General features: G+C 36.4%; 2 protein-coding genes across 9 annotated transcripts in view; one reads left to right on the forward strand and one right to left on the reverse strand.

Moving 5' to 3' along the window:
* Nucleotides 1-733: 733 nt before the first annotated feature.
* On the forward strand, nucleotides 734-14,415 carry USP1 (ubiquitin specific peptidase 1). The gene is made up of 9 exons (XM_012767101.3): nucleotides 734-1,225; nucleotides 3,188-3,422; nucleotides 5,072-5,192; nucleotides 5,768-5,872; nucleotides 6,567-6,727; nucleotides 8,436-9,106; nucleotides 10,233-10,403; nucleotides 11,439-11,640; nucleotides 12,918-14,415. Exons 2-9 carry the CDS (start codon nucleotides 3,253-3,255, stop codon nucleotides 13,651-13,653), a joined length of 2,337 nt encoding a protein of 778 aa, XP_012622555.1. The 5' UTR covers nucleotides 734-1,225; nucleotides 3,188-3,252; the 3' UTR covers nucleotides 13,654-14,415.
* Nucleotides 14,416-16,989: 2,574 nt separating this feature from the next.
* The window catches only part of DOCK7 (dedicator of cytokinesis 7), a 203,895-nt gene continuing 202,238 nt past the window's right edge, over nucleotides 16,990-18,646 (reverse strand). For all 8 annotated transcript variants that reach the window (XM_012767100.2, XM_012767098.2, XM_075998923.1 and 5 more), the window contains one exon: nucleotides 16,990-17,452. In XM_012767100.2, coding sequence (XP_012622554.2) covers nucleotides 17,410-17,452 — 43 coding nt within the window. In that variant the 3' untranslated portion in view covers nucleotides 16,990-17,409. The remainder of the gene's footprint in view (nucleotides 17,453-18,646) is intronic.

Consider the following 18,646-nt stretch of genomic DNA (forward strand, 5'->3'; position numbering starts at 1 on the left):
CCAGGGCCCGTGGAGCAGCGATTCCGAACAGAAAGGCCAGGCGCGCAGCAGCGAGCAAGCCGCTTAGCCATTTTCTGACACTGGTCTCCCGGGCAACCCCGCCCGAGTGTGTACGCAAGAAAGGGAGGCGGGGCGGTTGTGAGGGCCTCACTCCGGAAACCACACCCTCGCTGGCTCCCCACCGTCGAGGATTGACTAAACGCAAAACAAGATTTTAACAGTCGGCAGCAAAAGCGCGCACTCGAGCGCCAATGAGAGCGGAAGGAGGGGAGCCGCTCCTGAGGAACACTCTGTATGTCCAAATATGATTGGCTGGAGCTTTCCCTTCTTCTTTTTTGGTATTGGCTGGCCTTCCGTCTCCTGCCCCTCTAATTGGCTTTTGTCGAGGTACTTCTGATTGGCTTTTCCTGGGGGTGGGGGGGGCAAGGTTTTGGGGATTGTTCTTCACGGATTGGTGGGTTTAGGCTCCTCGAGGACGGAGCCGTCCCATCATCTCTCTGTCCTGTCTCCCGACCCGTACGCTTTTCCCTCAACTCGCGCGCACGAATGGTTAAAAAAAAAGGGTGTGAGGCTCGAGCCCGCCAGCCAGGCCTCCAGCCGCTAGCGCGCGCCCTCAGCGAGGACCCGCGCGAGCTGCCCGTGACGGTGCCTGCGCTGTTTGAAATTGTAGAACCCGTTAGGATCTTGGGGAAACTACCGTTCCGGCTGACTCTGGAGCCCGTGCGTGCCAAGGGCGAGTGGCGGTCGCGAGGCGGCCCTTGCCTGTCGTCTCTCTGCAGCGTGGAGACCAGAACCGGCATTTTCAAAGGACGCCACCTTCAATCGCAGCGCTGGCGCGGGCGGAGGCTAAAACACAGGGGTCCTGAGACTGAGGAAAACGCGCCAAGTTCCCCTCGGTTGTGGAGTGGGAGAGACCCTAGCGGTTGAGGCGCTCCGCGGGCGGGACCACTGCTTGTTGCGCTCCTCGCCATCCCGGGGCGGGCGCGGACGGGCGCCGCTCCGGGAATGTAGTCGGTGCCGGCGCAAGGCAGGACCGAGCGGCGGCCGGGGTTCCCGCTCTTGTGAGCGGATGGTCACTCCCCCGCGGGGAGGGCGATCCGGCCAGCTTTCCCTTGGGTCCGGGACCCGGCGGGGTCGGGGCAGGGACTCACCTGTCGCACCCACACTCTTTCTGGTTGGACTTGTCGGTGTCACCGCCGCGGACCTCGCTTTGGGCCATGACCAGGTAGGAGGGCCTGGGGAGGAGGGGCCGGCGCCCGGGCGCGGGGACAAGTTCGGCCGGCGCCCGAGTGAGGCTGCCGGCAAGACCCCTGGACCGTTTTGGTGGGTCGTGCACCCTTGCAGAGCTGCCCGCGGGAGTCCTGTGCACCCCGGGCGGGGCGCACTCTCCGCCGCTGGGGACTCAAGAGGCAGGTGCTGGCTGGGCGTAAATAGGCCAACTCCACGGGCGAGGGGGCCAGGGGCGGTGGTGAGGGCCAGACGCCACCGGCCAGCCTCCCGCCCGCTCGGCCACCCAGTCTCTGCTCATCTTTTCCCGTTTGTTTTCCGCTCCCTAGAGTGGTGCAGGATAGGGAGAAAAAGAAATGTTTTCACACAGTTGCCCTGTGTCGGTATTGCGAAATTTTACCGCGCATTTTCTTCCACTTATAGTTTTTCCAGAGTATTTAGAACGCCACGTGTCTTAATACCTTTGGCGAAGACTTTGTCCTTAATTATTTTGCATTTTTCTTGAAAAATAGGAATTGAGTTGTGTCATCTCCTAAAGGATATAATTTAAAACTAGTGGGACTGAGTGTTCACGCTGTCATTTTGTTCAAGAACGTTAATGTTCGATTGTGTGTTCTGCGAAATTTGGTTTATAGTTAGAGGAGAAGTATTTTTGATGGAACAAACCCCCAATTACAAGGAAAGCCAGGGGCAAGAAATGATATAGCATACGATAACGGCACCTGGCAAAATGTTACATTCTCAGTACTGTTAAATATTTGATCTAGCATTTAATTTTGAGGGGGCCAAGAGGTTTGGTTTTTTAATTAAGGATATGGTTCGCTATTTCAGCTGTTTAATTATCTTTTCCTTTTCTTAAGTCCGGTTAACTCTTGTCAGTTGAGATCCAGTTTCTGTCTGTCGGAGACAATGGGGAAATTAATCAATTTTCCACTTCTTCCTGAATTGGGTCTCAAAAATGGTTTTCACTGCTAAGTTCAGTTTTGTGAATTCCTGGATTGAAGTCAGCCTAATGAAATGCATATTAAGGATGGAATCTGAGTAAATTCTGTGTAGTCATCTTATTATTCTATCTACATTTGAAACTCACTGCTCAGGTTTTGGGCTCTAAGTAAATGCTATGGTAATACTTCAGTCAGATAATTTTTTCCTAGATGGCCTAATGAAAAACAGGACTGATGTATAAAATAACTTCTACAAAAGTTGCCGTATTTTTTTTTTCATCTGAAAGCTTTACTTTAAAACAGGGTAGCAAGGTTGCAAAAGGCAAACCAAATCATCTTTTTTCCTACTCAAAGCAGTATTTTTGAAATTTATAGTTTAATAAAAGTTTGGAAAACTAGTAGAATAATGTATTTTCTAGTGTCCCGTCTTTGCATGTGTTTTATTATCTTTCACTCAGGTTTTTAGGTATAACTGAACACTAGATCTATGCCTTGTACACAAATTATATCTTAAATGTAGAGACTTTATTTCATATATTTATGGTAAATAACTAGAAAAAGCTTTGGAAGGGAAGACTCATTAATGTCCAGCACTGCCTTGATTTTCCATTGATCCTTCTGTTTCCTGCCTCCTACTTTAGAATTAGAGATTGTAGTTGCTCCATCAATATTTTCTGAATGAATTAAGTTATCATGAAAAATTAAGTTTTTACTCTTTAATTATGCTACTTTACCATAGGGCTACTAAATGGAGTACTTTGTGATGTGGCCCTTAATCTATAGCAGGCTGATAAAAGTTCATTATCTTATATTTTTTTGTTCTTTAACAAAGTTAAGGACATTGTGGTAAGCTCTTTCATTTAAGCAATAAACATTAAAGTACCTATTGCCAGGCATTAGGTTTCAAATATGAAGTTCTCATTTGTACCATTCCTTTTGGTTCATTTGTTTTAAAAATTGATGCTTTTGTTACTGACAACTGAAATCTAATGAAACCTTTTCTCTGTGATTAACAGATATAATTGGTGATTACAACTTCCCTTTGTAAGTTCTTGCCACCTCCTTGGGATTTGAAGAGAAAATGCCTGGTGTCATACCTAGTGAAAATAATGGACTTTCAAAAGGTAGTCCATCTAAGAAAAACAGACTTTCCTTAAAGTTTTTTCAGAAAAAGGAAACTAAGAGAGCCTTGGATTTCACAGATTCTCAAGAAAATGAAGAAAAAGCTTCTGAATATAGAGGATCTGAAATGTATGTATCTTATTTCTGTACTTTTTTTATTCCACATCATTGAAGTGGCAGTGAACTTGGATTGATACCTCCAGTCTGACCTGATAGCCCATAGAGACAAAAAAGTACACTTCAGTGTGCTTTTAATAAGTCTAGCTAGGGTATAGTAGGAACAGAGCAAAACTGGGGGTTCCCCATAGGGATCACATCCATAATGTTTACTATTATGCTCAGCCATATAGACTAACTTGGAGGAATATTTATTGACTAAAATTATCTGTTGGAGTTTAAATTTGATTATTTGTAGAGCAACACATTTGTATAAGGGTAAAAGAAATAGGTGATTTTTTTGGTTCGGAAGACTTGACAGTCATGAGATATTTAAACTCATATAGTCATATGTAAGTATGTAGTTGTAACTAATCACACCTGTTGGAGGCATATAATTTCAAATTTTACTTTAAAGTAAACTTAAATAAATGCTTTTGATGCAAATTCTTTAGTGACTGAAATCAGAATAAAATGGAATACTTTATTCCACTAGCTTGAATCTATACTGTTTCTCTGTTTAACAAGTAGGCACTCTGCTGAATGACTAAAGTGGATTGGTTCCATGTGTAATTTCCTAATATATGCCAATAATCAGTCAAGGAGATTGTGAATGAAACTTTTGTTTATTAGCATTTATGCTTATAAATGCTTTGAGATGCTGGAGTAATAATGGCTAGTGTGGTTATTAAAATAAAAATACTGGGAAAACCTAGTTTTACTGTTAAAGAAGTAAAAGAATGATAAACTTGAACAATTTGTTTGTTTTTTCTTTTTTGAGACAGCAGCTCACTCTGTTGCCCGGGCTAGAGTGCCATGGTGTTAGCCTAGCTCACAGCAACCTCAAACTCCTGGGCTCAAGCGATCCTTCTTTCTCAGCCTCTCGAGTAGCTGGGACTATAGGCATGCACCACCATGCCCAGCTAATTTTTTCTATATATTTTTAGGTGGCCAATTAATTTCTTTCTATTTTTAGTAGAGACTGGGTGTCACTCTTGCTCAGGCTGGTTTCAAACTCCTAACCTTGAGTGATCCACCTGCCTTGGCCTCCGACCTCCCAGAGTGCTAGGATTACAGGCGTGAGCCACCATGCTCACCCAACAATTTGTTTTTAAGTAAGAGATAGCTATATAATTCTCTTCATAGACTTTATGGCTGTATACTTCTCTTCATAGACTTTATTTCCTCTTAATCTTTCCTCTTAGTCTTTCTTTGCTCTTAATCTATACTTGGTATAGCCTCTCCCAAATATGGTCAGGTCATTCCCAGGTTTTTATTTAGAGTTAAACTACTTGATTAAAATGTCAAAGTATGTGAAACAAAGCACAGTACCAGTTCCTCAATTTTCTACTCTGCAAAATGGGATTAACATCCTCTTAAAGGAATTATTTTGAAGCTTGTTAAGTGTAATATTTGTAAGTGCTTTTAAAACGTACATTCTGGGTATATAGCAATTTTTGAGTTTGTACAGATTTCTTCTCTTAAACTCATCTGAGTAAGATCCATATATTTTTCAGATCATACAACTTTTGGGAAAAGGCTAAATCTAGAGAAGTAATATTTTCACTCTGTTTCCTTAACGTACTACTTAATTATACTTTTCTTCCTTCTGTATTTAATAGTGATCAAGTTGTTCCTGCAGCACAGTCCTCACCTATAAACTGTGAGAAGAGAGAAAACTTGTTACCATTTGTGGGACTGAATAATCTTGGCAATACTTGTTATCTTAATAGCATACTTCAGGTAAATTGACAATTTTGCTAAAACTTTAGTAGGCAAAGAATGATGTGACATTTAATGTTTCTGAGAATATCAGGTTACTGGAAGACTTTAATTGTCCATATACTGTCTTTGCCTTTTGATTGTAAATAAAACAGAATAGGCTAAAATAATGATAATGGTTCTAAGGTGCATGTTACTAAAATTCCTTTGGGGTAAGAGGAAGTGATATGCTAAATGAAGATGAGATAGCAAAATTGAGTAGACCTTGGTTAAGTGGAAGATGCCAAACCTTTAATTTCTCTGCCTGATTCCTGGTCCTGGTGCTATTACGCTATACCCTGTGGAGCTATATTGGTGTTACGTTGTATATCCTTGACCTTAAAGTCTTAGCAATATCTTCCCCGGCTCAGTGCTTTGTGCCAATGAGGGAAGACAGTGGGATTCTACTGATGAGGTGGAGAACAAGTTTTGACACAAAGCTTAATCTTAGAATGTTAGGTAATGCATTTAAAAGTGCTCTACAAAAAGTATGATACTGTTTTAATGATTTTATGTATATTGTTTGTTCAGTAAACACTTAGTCTTACTTTTTATAGGTATTATATTTTTGTCCTGGTTTTAAATCTGGAGTGAAGCACTTATTTAATATTATTTCAAGGAAGAAAGAAGCTCTAAAGGATGATGGCAATCAAAAAGATAAGGTAAAATAAATAACAGAAATAATATAAAAAGCAAAAATAAAGGGGAATTCACTTATTTAGAAGTGAAAAAGTAATAGATACACAAGAGGATTTGGGGGAGGCTGACAAAAATGATTTCTCTGTTAACAAACTATAACTGAAAATTAAATTTCTCAGTACTTTATATTGTCAGGAAGGCAATTATTTTTCACTCTTGCAAAGCTAGCTAACTAGATTATCCCCTTTGCAGAGTGATTCCTCTAGTCTTCTAAATTATTTACCAAACTTTTGTGATTTGTATACTACACAATTTGTCATACCCATGAAACACTTATTTATCCATTGTGTTTTCAAATCGACTTTTTTAAAAAGTCCATTCATAAAACTTTTATTCCATTTACATGAACTTAAATACACATGTTCTTAACAATTATGCTTGGATTGTTCATCAAATTGACTTAAAATTTAAGTAAATATATTGTAATTATAGAAACCTTTGACTTCCATAACTAGAAAACCATTGGCATGGATGACATAATAGTAACTAAAAAAATCCTTTCAAAAATAAAAAAAGTTTATTGTACACCCCACAAAATTAGTTCTATAATGCAATTTAGAAAAGCTAGTATTGTTTAGTGAGACAAAGATAAGAAAGGGGAAAAGTACTTAATTTGTTCATAAATGAAAATACTGGTTTGTGTTTCTTTCTTGACAGGCAAATTGTAAAGAAGATTCTTTGGCAAGTTATGAACTGATATGCAGTTTACAGTCCTTAATCATTTCAGTTGAACAGCTTCAGGCTAGTTTTCTCTTAAATCCAGAGAAATATACCGATGAGCTTGCTACTCAGCCAAGGCGACTGCTTAACACACTCAGGTATAGCCTATAATATAATTTTAGGATTCAAATTTAGCTACTTTTTTCTGTCTTTGGAGGAGAGTGCTATGTGAACAAATAGGAATAAAGGGCAAGGAAAATGGAAACTCTAGGTCAATAGTCCTTTATATCCTAGAAGCTCTGAAAACTGGAAATTTTTTCATAAATATGGTACTAAATTCACTGGATCTGAATTTATATGAGGCTTACTGTCTTTATATTTATCTCTAATGTAAATATTCATACATTTTTCTGTAGAAGTAGTAATATGTTTAATTATAGGGTACTGCCACATAAAATGTGTGTGATATATATTTTACTTTTATGCCATACCATCTTTTTGAATCTGAAAATTTCTGAATGTGTAGTCTTAAGGATTTCAGATTAGGAATTTTAGGACTATATTCTAAATATATTAGATGTAAGCACTACAAACTCCAAATATTCTATTTTTGTTATATGTGCTTAGTAAAGAACTATTAGTTAATTGGATTAGATTGCTTTGTGCTAGTCTCTTAAAAAATGAAACTTCATTCTCTATATAAAATATAAAATAGCCTTGTTCAAAGAAATTATAGGGGGGCTGGGCGAGGTGGCTCATGCCTGTTATCCTACCACTCTGGGAGGCCAAGGCAATAGGATTGCTTGAGCTCAGGAGTTTGAGATAAGAATAAGCCTGAATAAGAGTGAGACCCTGTCTCTACTAAAAATAGAAAAGTTAACTGAGTGTGGCGTGCACCTCAGCTACTTGGGAGGCTGAGGCAAGGGGATCGCTTAAGCCCAGGAGTTTGAGGTTGCAATGGGCTATGATGATGCTATTGCATTCTACCCAGGGTGATAGAGACACTGTCTCAAAAGAAAAAAGTCTTTAAAACAGTCATTTAATCATTTAGTTTAGAAGTAGAACTAGGTGTAATACATTGCTATACTTTTGTTAAGAGGCATTGTAGCATAGTGGCCAAGAGCAGGTTTGAACTTTGGCTTTGTATCCAACTAGTTCTATGACCCTGGGCAAGTTACTTAACCTCTCTGCCTTAGTTCCCTTATCAGTCAATAGTGGTAATAATTGTTCCTCATAGGTATAATTATTGTGAAGATTATGTATACATATGAAAAGCATTTTCAGTATAACCTGGTATATGGGAAACACTATTATTAATATATTGAGAAGAATATTAAAGTATTGTGATAATAAAAATAGGGTAAAATTTGTTTTTAGTTACAGGTAACATTTCAAATTTGTAGCAGAATAAATGTCTTCAGATTTTAACACATTGACTGCCACACTAGAAAAAAACATTTTTTCCTTGCAGCTACAGTGTTTTATTATGAAAATAGAATAAAAACTTTGAAAACATAACGATTCTAATTTAGTGAAAAATTTGTATTTTTTGTTTTCTGTGCCTGAGGTACATGGAACTCACAAGCCGCTAGAGTCAATTCTTAATGCTGCACACCACTTGAGTTGTATGTGACTCATGACATACTTATTGAATTTGTTTTGGAGAATTGAGTCTTCATATGCTTCATGAGGCACCAGATTCAAAACTAGCATGAGTTAAATACAACTCACATGAAAGTTAATGTGTTAAAAAGGAAGTAATTTATGATATCCCTGTAAATGAATTCATTTCTGTGTAGAAAGATTTTCTTTTATATATTATCTCTTCAAAACTAGAATAGATGAAATGGAAATTTTTATTTATAGGGAACTCAACCCTATGTATGAAGGATATCTACAGCATGATGCACAGGAAGTATTACAGTGTATTTTGGGAAATATTCAAGAAACATGCCAACTTCTAAAAAAAGAAGAAGTAAAGAATGTGGCAGAATTATCTACTAAGGTGGAAGAAAAACCTAATCAGAAAGAGGAAATGAGTGGTATTAACGGCATGGAGATTGACAATATGAGGCATTTTCCAAAAGGAAATGGGAAAAGAAAAAGTGACACTGACTTTGGTCATATTAAGAAAAAAGTTAAAGTATTCAAGGAACACCAGTCACTGGAAGAGAACCAGAGACAAACTAGATCAAAAAGAAAAGCTACAGATGATACATTAGAGATTCCTCCTAAAATAATCCCCAAGTACGTATCTGAAAATGAGAGTGCAAGACCCTCACAGAAGAAAACAAGAGTTAAGATAAATTGGTTAAAGTCAGCAACTAAGCAACCCAGCATTCTTTCTAAATTCTGTAGCCTGGGAAAAATAACAACAAACCAAGGATCTAAAGGACAATCTAAAGAAAATGAATATGATCTTGAAGAGGACTTGGGGAAGTGTGAAAATGATAACACAGTTCATGGTTGTGGAATTGAATCTCCAGGAAATAATGTTAAACCTGTAAATGTTAATGAAGTTAAGCCCATAAACAAAGGTCAGTATAATTCTTAGACTTTGGTAGGTAGGAGCATTAACAGTTACAGAATTAGAATTTTCCCTTCTTAGATACATGTACAGTATAATCTGTATGGCTAAAATTTTTAAGAGAAGGAAATTTAACTCTGAAGGTGAACTATGATGTTTTAAGTGCTGTGCTTAGAGGTGTGTGTGTGTTGTATTACCTGTATTACTTATATATGTAATGTCAATACAGTAGATGTTATATATATAATTGTATTACATATACTTGTAATGTCATTATGGTAATGTTAATTTATGGTGTGTAAACTGAGGAAGTTCAGTATAAATGGCAAGACTGTATTTTTCCCCTTTATTTATGCAGCATTTGACATAAATTCATGATGGAAATTGCATTTAGTGAAATTTTTAGAGAACTAAGTATAGTCATGTGTTACTTAATGATGGGGATACATTCTGAGAAATGTGTCATTAGGCAATTTCGTTGTGTGGATGTGAGGGTGTATGTACTTATACAACCTAGATGAATAGCCTACTGTACACACTTAGGCTGTGTAGTAAAGCCTATTGCTCCTAGGTTATGAGCCTGTATAGCATATTACTGTACTGAATACTGTAGGTAGTTATGACAGTGGTATTTGTGTATCTAAACATAGATATGTAAATATAGGTACAGTAAAAATATGGTATTATAATCTTTATGGGACCAGCGTCATCATATATGTGGTCTGCTGTTAATTGAACCATCACTATGCAGCACATGACTAGTTATACCCTACCTGAATTAGATATTTACTTAGTTTTCTCCAGGTCTGCCGTGGAAAATGTGTAGTATTGATATGGTTAAAAAATGGTTTTACCAAAAATGCCATACTTATTCTGGGATTATTCTATAGGGAGGTGTCTTTGAGAAGGGAGTTAAGAAGATATAATTGGCTTTTCTTTTAGAGATGAGTAATTCATGTTCAAAACTGTCTTTACAAGGAATTTACATTTCATGAATAAGTTACCACTTAATGCTGTTAAGCTGAGATATAAAAATGGGACTTTTATTCAGGATATGCTTTATTTAAATGGAAAATTGGTTATTTTGGCTTTACTGAAAAGCTAATCTGTATAGACTTTTCCTGTTTTCATTTTAGGTGCAGAGCAAATTGGTTTTGAGCTAGTGGAAAAATTATTTCAAGGTCAGCTGGTGTTACGGACTCGTTGCTTGGAATGTGAAAGCTTAACTGAAAGAAGGGAAGATTTTCAAGACATCAGTGTGCCAGTACAAGAAGATGAGCTTTCCAAAGTAGAGGAGAGTTCTGAAAGTAAGCAAAATTGGAATCCTGTTTGGACCATTGAGTAATTATAGTTTTCTTCAACATCACACAGTCTAATAGTAGCTTGTATAAATAGAGAGAAGAAAACTGGCCTTTAGTGTTTAATGTAACCTTTCTGCTTATCTACCTTCACTTGTAAATGGTTAGCATTTGGAAAATTGTAGCATCTTTTTGATAAAGTGTTAGAATGGAAAAATGAAATGCTTTAATAAATTAACTTTTGGGGACCTGAATCTTTCAGGGTTACTGAGGTTATTTTTACACACAACATCTGAGCAACTGTTGTGTCTAGTGCAAACCATAAAAAGTATGGAAATATCATGGGAAATAATTATGGGACTGATTTACCTGTCAGATATTGAAAATTGGCTATTAAATGTAAACTTACTTGTCTATCTTACACTGTGGCACAGAGACTAGGTTTATTTTGTTTTTGCTGTCTCTTGTGTCACATATATATTTTTTGGTGGACCAAATGTAAATATTTAAAAGATGTATAATGTTGAGGGTGAGCTTATGAAAATAGTTTCTGAAAGTGAAAAAAGTCTCTAGTTATTTGGGAATGGATTAGTCAATCAAAATTAAACGCTGAGGCCGGGCGCTGTGGCTCACGCCTGTAATCCTAGCTCTTGGGAGGCCGAGGCGGGTGGATTGCTCAAGGTCAGGAGTTCAAAACCAGCCTGAGCAAGAGCGAGACCCCGTCTCTACTATAAATAGAAAGAAATTAATTGGCCAACTGATATATATATAAAAAATTAGCCGGGCATAGTGGCGCATGCCTGTAGTCCCAGCTACTCGGGAGGCTGAGGCAGAAGGATCACTGCAGCCCAGGAGTTTGAGGTTGCTGTGAGCTAGGCTGACGCCACGGCACTCACTCTAGCCTGGACAACAGAGGGAGACTCTGTCTCAAAAAAAAAAAAAAAAAAAAAAAAAAAAAAAAATTAAACGCTGAGAACATGAAACTGTATGGTTTATTTTTTGAATGGCTGAGAGATTTGTGAATGAAAGGATTCTCTTTTGTAGTTTCTCCAGAGCCAAAAACAGAAATGAAGACCCTGAGATGGGCAATTTCACAATTTGCTTCAGTAGAGAGGATTGTAGGAGAAGATAAATATTTCTGTGAAAATTGCCATCATTATACTGAAGCTGAACGAAGTCTTTTGTTTGACAAAATGCCTGAAGTTATAACTATTCATTTGAAGTGCTTTGCTGCTAGTGGCTTGGAGTGAGTATTGTAAATAAAAACTATATTAAGAAAATGAGCTGCTATAGAAGATAAATTTTGTACAAAATACTATAATAGTAGGAACATAAAGTACTAAAATGAAGTAATTTGTAAAGATTGCCTTAGAACAAGTTTTGTTCTCTTATTAATAGCTTTTCTATAAAAATGAAATTTAAATCCTTTTGGTATGAATATATATTAAGTATGATTTCTTTATACATCTTTTCATATTAATTCCTTCTTAGATGCTAGTAGCATCTGAGAATTCAAAGTCAGTAGATCTGATGAAAGTAGGGAACAAATTTTATACACATCAAGATTTGTTCTTTGAAGGGGAGAAAAGCAAAATTATAATTCTTTTTAGTTTTAAGGTACGCTAGGAAGTCAAACTAACCTTTGAACAATTTGAGTAAAATGCTAATGACATTTTGGATAGTCTGTGATTTTTTTTTTTTTTTTTTTTTGGACATGTATAATGTCATTGTAGATTTTACTATTTAATTAATGACTTGTTTGAAGTTACCATGAGGGCTTCCGGGGAGCTCTCATATACTTTATTATGTCAGAAGACAAGATACAGTCCATTCTTTATTCAGGGGACCTTTTCTTTGCTACAATACTTATTTTCCCAAGTTTTGGTAGAGAAAGACTTCACATTGAAATGACTAAAATGTAAAAGCATTTTGGTTTCAGGTTCAGTCTATTTAAAATGCCATTTATTTTCTTACTGCACAAAATTAGGGAAATCAAGGAGAAAAAATACGATACATCCTCCATAGAAACACCTGAATATTAGTTATTACAATATTTTTGTATATATTATAAATATTAATCAAAGTTGGGGTCTTGCCACGTGCTATGATCCTAGGACTTTGGGAGGCCAAGGTGGCATGAGCTGCTTGCAGCTATGAGTTCAGACCAGTCTGAACAACATATAGCAAGACCCCATCTCCACAAAAAATAATTTTAAAAATTAGGTGGTGTGGTGGCATCCCAGCTACTCCAGAGGCTGAGGCAGGAGCTTCACTTAAGCCCAGGAGTTTGAGGTTGCAGTAGGATATGATGACACCACTGTACTCTAGTCCCTGCAAGAAAATGAGACTTTCTCTAAAATAAGTAAATAAACACAGTTGAGGTCTTGTTTATTTTCTTTGTTGTTTATTCATATGAATATGAATATTAAGGGTTCATTCAGATTGTTACTTGGCTTCACATTGGGTTTGAAATCTTGAATTTGAAATGGAACTGCAGGAAACCTTTTTTTTCTCTTTCTAAAGGTTTGATTGTTACGGTGGTGGACTTTCCAAGATCAACACTCCTTTATTGACACCTCTTAAATTGTCACTAGAAGAATGGAGCACAAAGCCAACTAACGACAGCTATGGATTATTTGCAGTTGTGATGCATAGTGGCATTACAATTAGTAGTGGGCATTACACTGCTTCTGTTAAAGTCACCGACCTTAATAGTTTAGAACTAGATAAGGGAAATTTTGTAGTTGACCAAATGTGTGAAATAAGTAAGCCAGAACCCTTGAATGAGGAGGAAGCAAGGGGTGTGGTTGAAAACTATGATGATGAAGAAGTGTCAATTAGAGTTGGTGGAAGTACACAGCCAAGTAAAGTTTTGAACAAAAAAAATGTAGAAGCTATTGGACTTCTTGGAGGACAAAAGAGCAAAGCAGATTATGAGCTATACAACAAAGCATCTAATCCTGATAAGGTGGCCAGTGCAGCATTTTCTGAAAATAGAAATTCTGAGACTAACAATACTAATGGGACCCATGAATCTGATAGAAACAAGGAATCCAGTGACCAAACAGGCATTAATATTAGTGGATTTGAGAACAAAATTTCCTATGTAGTGCAAAGCTTAAAGGAGTATGAGGGGAAGTGGTTGCTTTTTGATGATTCTGAGGTGAAAGTTACTGAAGAGAAGGACTTTTTGAATTCTCTTTCCCCTTCTACATCTCCTACATCTACTCCTTACTTGCTATTTTATAAGAAATTATAGAGTTGAGTGTATTTTCCTGTGTATATATTAAACAGACCTGCACAAACATTGGTGAAGTTGATGACATCAAAGTTTTTAGCTTATCTTTTGAAGCTACTGGATATTATTGGTCTCTCTAGGTTTTTATATAAATAGTGAAATTTGAATTACTGAAAACCATGTTAATTTTTAGAATTCGTTTTCCTTAGTAGAGACTAGTGATGCATTAGCTTCTGGGAACAAACTTGTATAGTTTCTTAACTGAATTACCCAAAATGGAAGCATTTAAACACTTTTGGATTTACACCAATCTTTTGTGTTTGCTTTTTAAAATAAAGTGCTTGTATTTGTATTCTCCATATTTTGGAGTAATTATCTACATGATGTTTATAGGTCCTGTGGTTTTTCACCTAAGAAGCAGAATCTCATTTAGTACATTTAGTTTTATAAGAGTCATGAAGCCAAATCTTTGATGGGCTGTATCAGAGGCACAAAGTCTAGAATGTGTGTATTCACAATGGTGTACATTTTGTGCCTTGAGTCACCTTGAAAAGTGTCTCAAAACCTGGACAGTTCCTGTCTGTCTTCACAAGAATTTTATATGTATTTATGAAGATGGTTCTGTACTCTAGTAAATCTTTTTGGGCATGGACTAATTTGTATCTCTTCATACTTATATTCTGCACGATCTGTATATAGTACATCAAACTTAGAGGTATGACCTTAAATTTAACTTTTTTTAAAAACTGGGAGGTCAATAAAATTTAAATTGCTTAACCACTATGTATACAAATGTTTGAATTTTTTTACTTGCATGTTTTTATCCTAAATAACATCTGCGTTCTCTAAAACAGTAAGTATATATAAATAATAAATATGAATAATTACCTTTAATATACTTGATACTTTCAAACAGTGGAGGTAGAAAATTTTTCAAAGGAGAAATTGTACTTAGTCCATCCGAGTTGTCATACTTAAAAGGATTATAATAAAAATTGTTGCATCTAGTTGTCCCTTAACGTAGGTACGTAAGTTAATAGAATCTAAAACTGGAGAACTTAAGATGATGCTTTGGGCACACAAAAACTTGGTTAAAATCTCATTTTAAATACAGCATTCTAAATTGGTAAATGATCAATTATCTTGTGAAGTGTTAAAGGAGATTCTTTGAACTAAGACTCTTTCTTAAAAATGATTTTAAAGAATATATAAATGCTATTGGGATAACACTGTTACACCCCATTTCAACAAGAGTACCTTGTCAACTAATAAATTATTTACATGTCTTACCTTCTTCCACAAGGTGGTACAAAAATAAAAGTCATGGTTCTCCTCCCATTCAGAATCACTAATGGAACTTCTAAAAAGAAACAGCCCCTAAATACTACCCATAACATGCTTCTGATGGAGTAGGTCTAGAATAGAGATTGGACCTCTAACACTCAAAGCCAATGAACCAATATAGATTCCTGATGTGAGAAAGTTTGCATTATAAGAAAAACGAAGTATGTAAGAATTTAGGAAGTATTCAGTATCATACCAATGTTTTCATTTTAAGAGGAAGCCTGTTTTGACCTAAGAAAATAATTGGTACTGCATGAAAATCATAATTATATAAAATTTGAGTTCTTGATAACTGAGATTTATGTGAAGCAGTTCGAACCTACATAAATGTAACCTTAATGGGAAGTAACCTAGGGGTTATTCTCTCCTTATGCCTACCTCATGTCTCTACCATCCCCCAAAGAAGAGGAGAGTATGTTACTTTTTGTAAAGTTTCCATTCTTGACACCTTGTGCCTTGCCTTATTGTTCATTTGGCTCTTTCCTGAAACAGATTTTTGATGTTATATGCCCTTCTGACCCCTCAGATTTGGTCCGACCTAGATTCATCTGAAAAATCTTTTTGATTCAGCCTTTGAACTCATGTACATAAGAGGAATCACAGATAATGCTACACATTATTAAAGCAAGCTGGAGGGGGGATGTCATTACTAGGCTCTCAGGAGAAGTAACATTTTTGAACCCTTGTTTTCCACATCAAGTATGGAGTGAAGGCACTATTTAATCAGTTCTTAAGTGATTCATGTAACTGGTTAGTAGATAAATTATAAATGATGCCATTTTGTAAGCTAGACTAACTACTACACAAAAAACATTGGTCTAAACATTTCCAGAAATCATTAATATGTACTGTTTTGGAAAAACTTGCCAAGTAATTAAAATGTTGCTTCTCAATTTTCTTTTGCATTACTTTTTCATATTATAATTCTAAATGAATTAGTTAACTTCAATTAAACAGCTAATGTTACATTTTACATGTGCTTTCTAAAATCTCAAAAGTGTTAAAAAAGTATGTGACTTCTCAAACTCCAGTTTTATGTTACCTGCATGGTGATGTAAAATGCTTTAAAGCAGGCCGGGCGTGGTGGCTCACGCCTGTAATCCTAGCACTCTAGGAGGCCGAGGCGGGTGGATTGCTTGAGGTCAGGAGTTCGAAACTAGCCTGAGCAAGAGCGAGACCCCGTCTCTACTATAAATAGAAAGAAATTCATTGGCCAATTAATATATATAGAAAAAATTAGCCGGGCATGGTGGCGCATGCCTGTAGTCCCAGCTACTCGGGAGGCTGAGGCAGGAGGATCACTTGAGCCCAGGAGTCTGAGGTTGCTGTGAGCTAGGCTGACGCCACGGCACTCACTCTAGCCTGGGCAACAAAGCGAGACTCTGTCTCAAAAAAAAAAAAAAAAAAAAATGCTTTAAAGCAGATTCTAATTTTCTGGTTTAGATCATTAAAAACTGTTGACTGGCTTGTTTAATTTGAAACACAGGAATCATTCATTAAAGTTGCTAGAATCATGAAGTTCATATTGCTATCATTGGCTATCATTGGCATAAGACTGAGTCATAAAAATCAAGCTATGTTGCTGGTATTAGCTATCCCAGTAGTTAAAAATCATTATTTATAGATAAAAGTTTTATCAAGTAAAATTATTCCTGCCATTCAAAATTCCTTTTTTGGATATCTAAATGGAAAATAACTTAGAACTCAGTTTTAAGATGTTATAAATCAGGCTGCTTCTCCCTCCTTGCATGGAGTGGTGACAGCCCCTGCTCAGGTATTAATAAACTGATTTGGCTGATTGGATTCTGATAAAAAAAAAAAAAAGATGTTATAAATCAGCTACCAATATCTATCTTCATCTATTCATTTATCATTTTGGGGCTCTTTGAGCCCATAAAATGACTTTTAATTTTCATTTTGCTAGTTTTGGAACTCATTCTTGAATCAACCCTTATTAACTTACTCTCTACCTCTGTCAGTAAAGAAAATTTTTAGAAGTCTCACTCAGTAAAATTAGTGTAAACATTCACATATTTAATAGTACCTTTAAAATAAGCATTACTACATTTAAAATGGTTCCAAAATCAATCTATAAGTGGTAATATAAATTAAGAAATATGAACTTAAAGTAAATAAATTTAACATTAGCTATGGTATAAATAATGGTAAATGTATAGTGTACCTTTGAGTCATTAAAATGTCTTTAAAAAAAGATAACAGTATGTTACCAGAACATTAGAAACCATAGCCATGATTCCCAAACTTTAACAATCTACGTTTGATATTGTTTTGGCCACTGCATTCTTCAATGAGTAAATCAACATAATTTCCAGAATTCCATCCTGTCTTATTTTTCAATAGATCTTAACTTCTTTTCACACTCAATGTTGAACACATGGCTCTTTTCAAATGAGTAAAACAAGTGCATTTATCTTAGAGATCCATTTTGCGAAGACTCATTCGACTGAAGGAATCTCTGGGGGAAAAAATGAGAGGATATAGTTATAAGAACACAATTTTTGCATATACCTTTAAAATGTTTTATGTACTTTTTCCTGCCAGAGTTATGTGAAAGTCTTGCCACCAATTCCTATTAACTTCCAAGTTAGATGCTTATCCTACATACTCTGCCATATACATATATATATATATATATATATATATATATATATATAGTATGTATGTATGTTCTGGCTTATAAATTTTTGTGTAGATTAGAAGCATACTATAGTAACCACTTTTCCAAGTCCATTGGTCATTTATTCATTTGCCCAGTTGGTACTGCAGATATTGTGATAAATAAGATAAGGACTTAAAAGATAACAAATTTCAGGAAAAGATTTGGACTTATTAAATGCCAAAAGGTGGGTGTTTCTTTACTAAATTTTAAGTCTTAAACCAGTGGTTCTCAAACTTTGTCTCAAGACCTTTTTACATAAGAACCCCAGGAATCTTTTATATGGGTTATATATGGATATTTACCATGTTAGAAATTAAAACTAATAAAATTTAAAATTAGGTTATTAAGTATGAAATGTCCAATTTCCCTAAGTACTAAGTTTGATAGTTGGTATCTCTGACATTTTACTTTGACACTTCTTGTTTTATTTTTATTGTGAAGGTACATCCTCAGTCTTTCAAACGCATGTTTTAGCTGGTGATTAGCTTTCAAATTGTTTTTTAGAGCAATTTTTGTGAAACCATGGATAAGTCAAAAATTCGTGTTACTTCTCAATATGAGTTCCCTTGTGGAACCAATGCAACGCAGATAGCTCAAAATATCAATGAAGTGTAAGGGAAGAATGTGGCTAATAAACACACAGGACACTGATTAGAAGATGAGAAGTTCCGTTCCACTGATTTTAAATCTTGAAAATGAGCCACATAGGCAACCTGAGACCAAGATGGATAATGATGAGCTGAAAGCTGTAGTGGAAGTGGAAGCTGAAGTGTAGGTGAGTGGCTGTGGCCTGGTCTTGGCAATGCCTGCAGATGAAAGAGAAGGCAGGAGGCCAGAGGCTAACTGCAGCCTCTAAGATGCACAATGATGAAATTACAGTTGGACTGTATCTGCACTTCTGGAAAATAAGACTTGAATGCAAAGGCAGCACCAAACAAATCTCTAATGAGTCATCTCAGCAAGTACTTTAACAAGATGGTTTCAGGCCAT

The sequence above is a fragment of the Microcebus murinus genome, chromosome 2, assembly GCF_040939455.1.
Source record: "Microcebus murinus isolate Inina chromosome 2, M.murinus_Inina_mat1.0, whole genome shotgun sequence".
NCBI classification, from domain to species: domain Eukaryota; kingdom Metazoa; phylum Chordata; class Mammalia; order Primates; family Cheirogaleidae; genus Microcebus; species Microcebus murinus.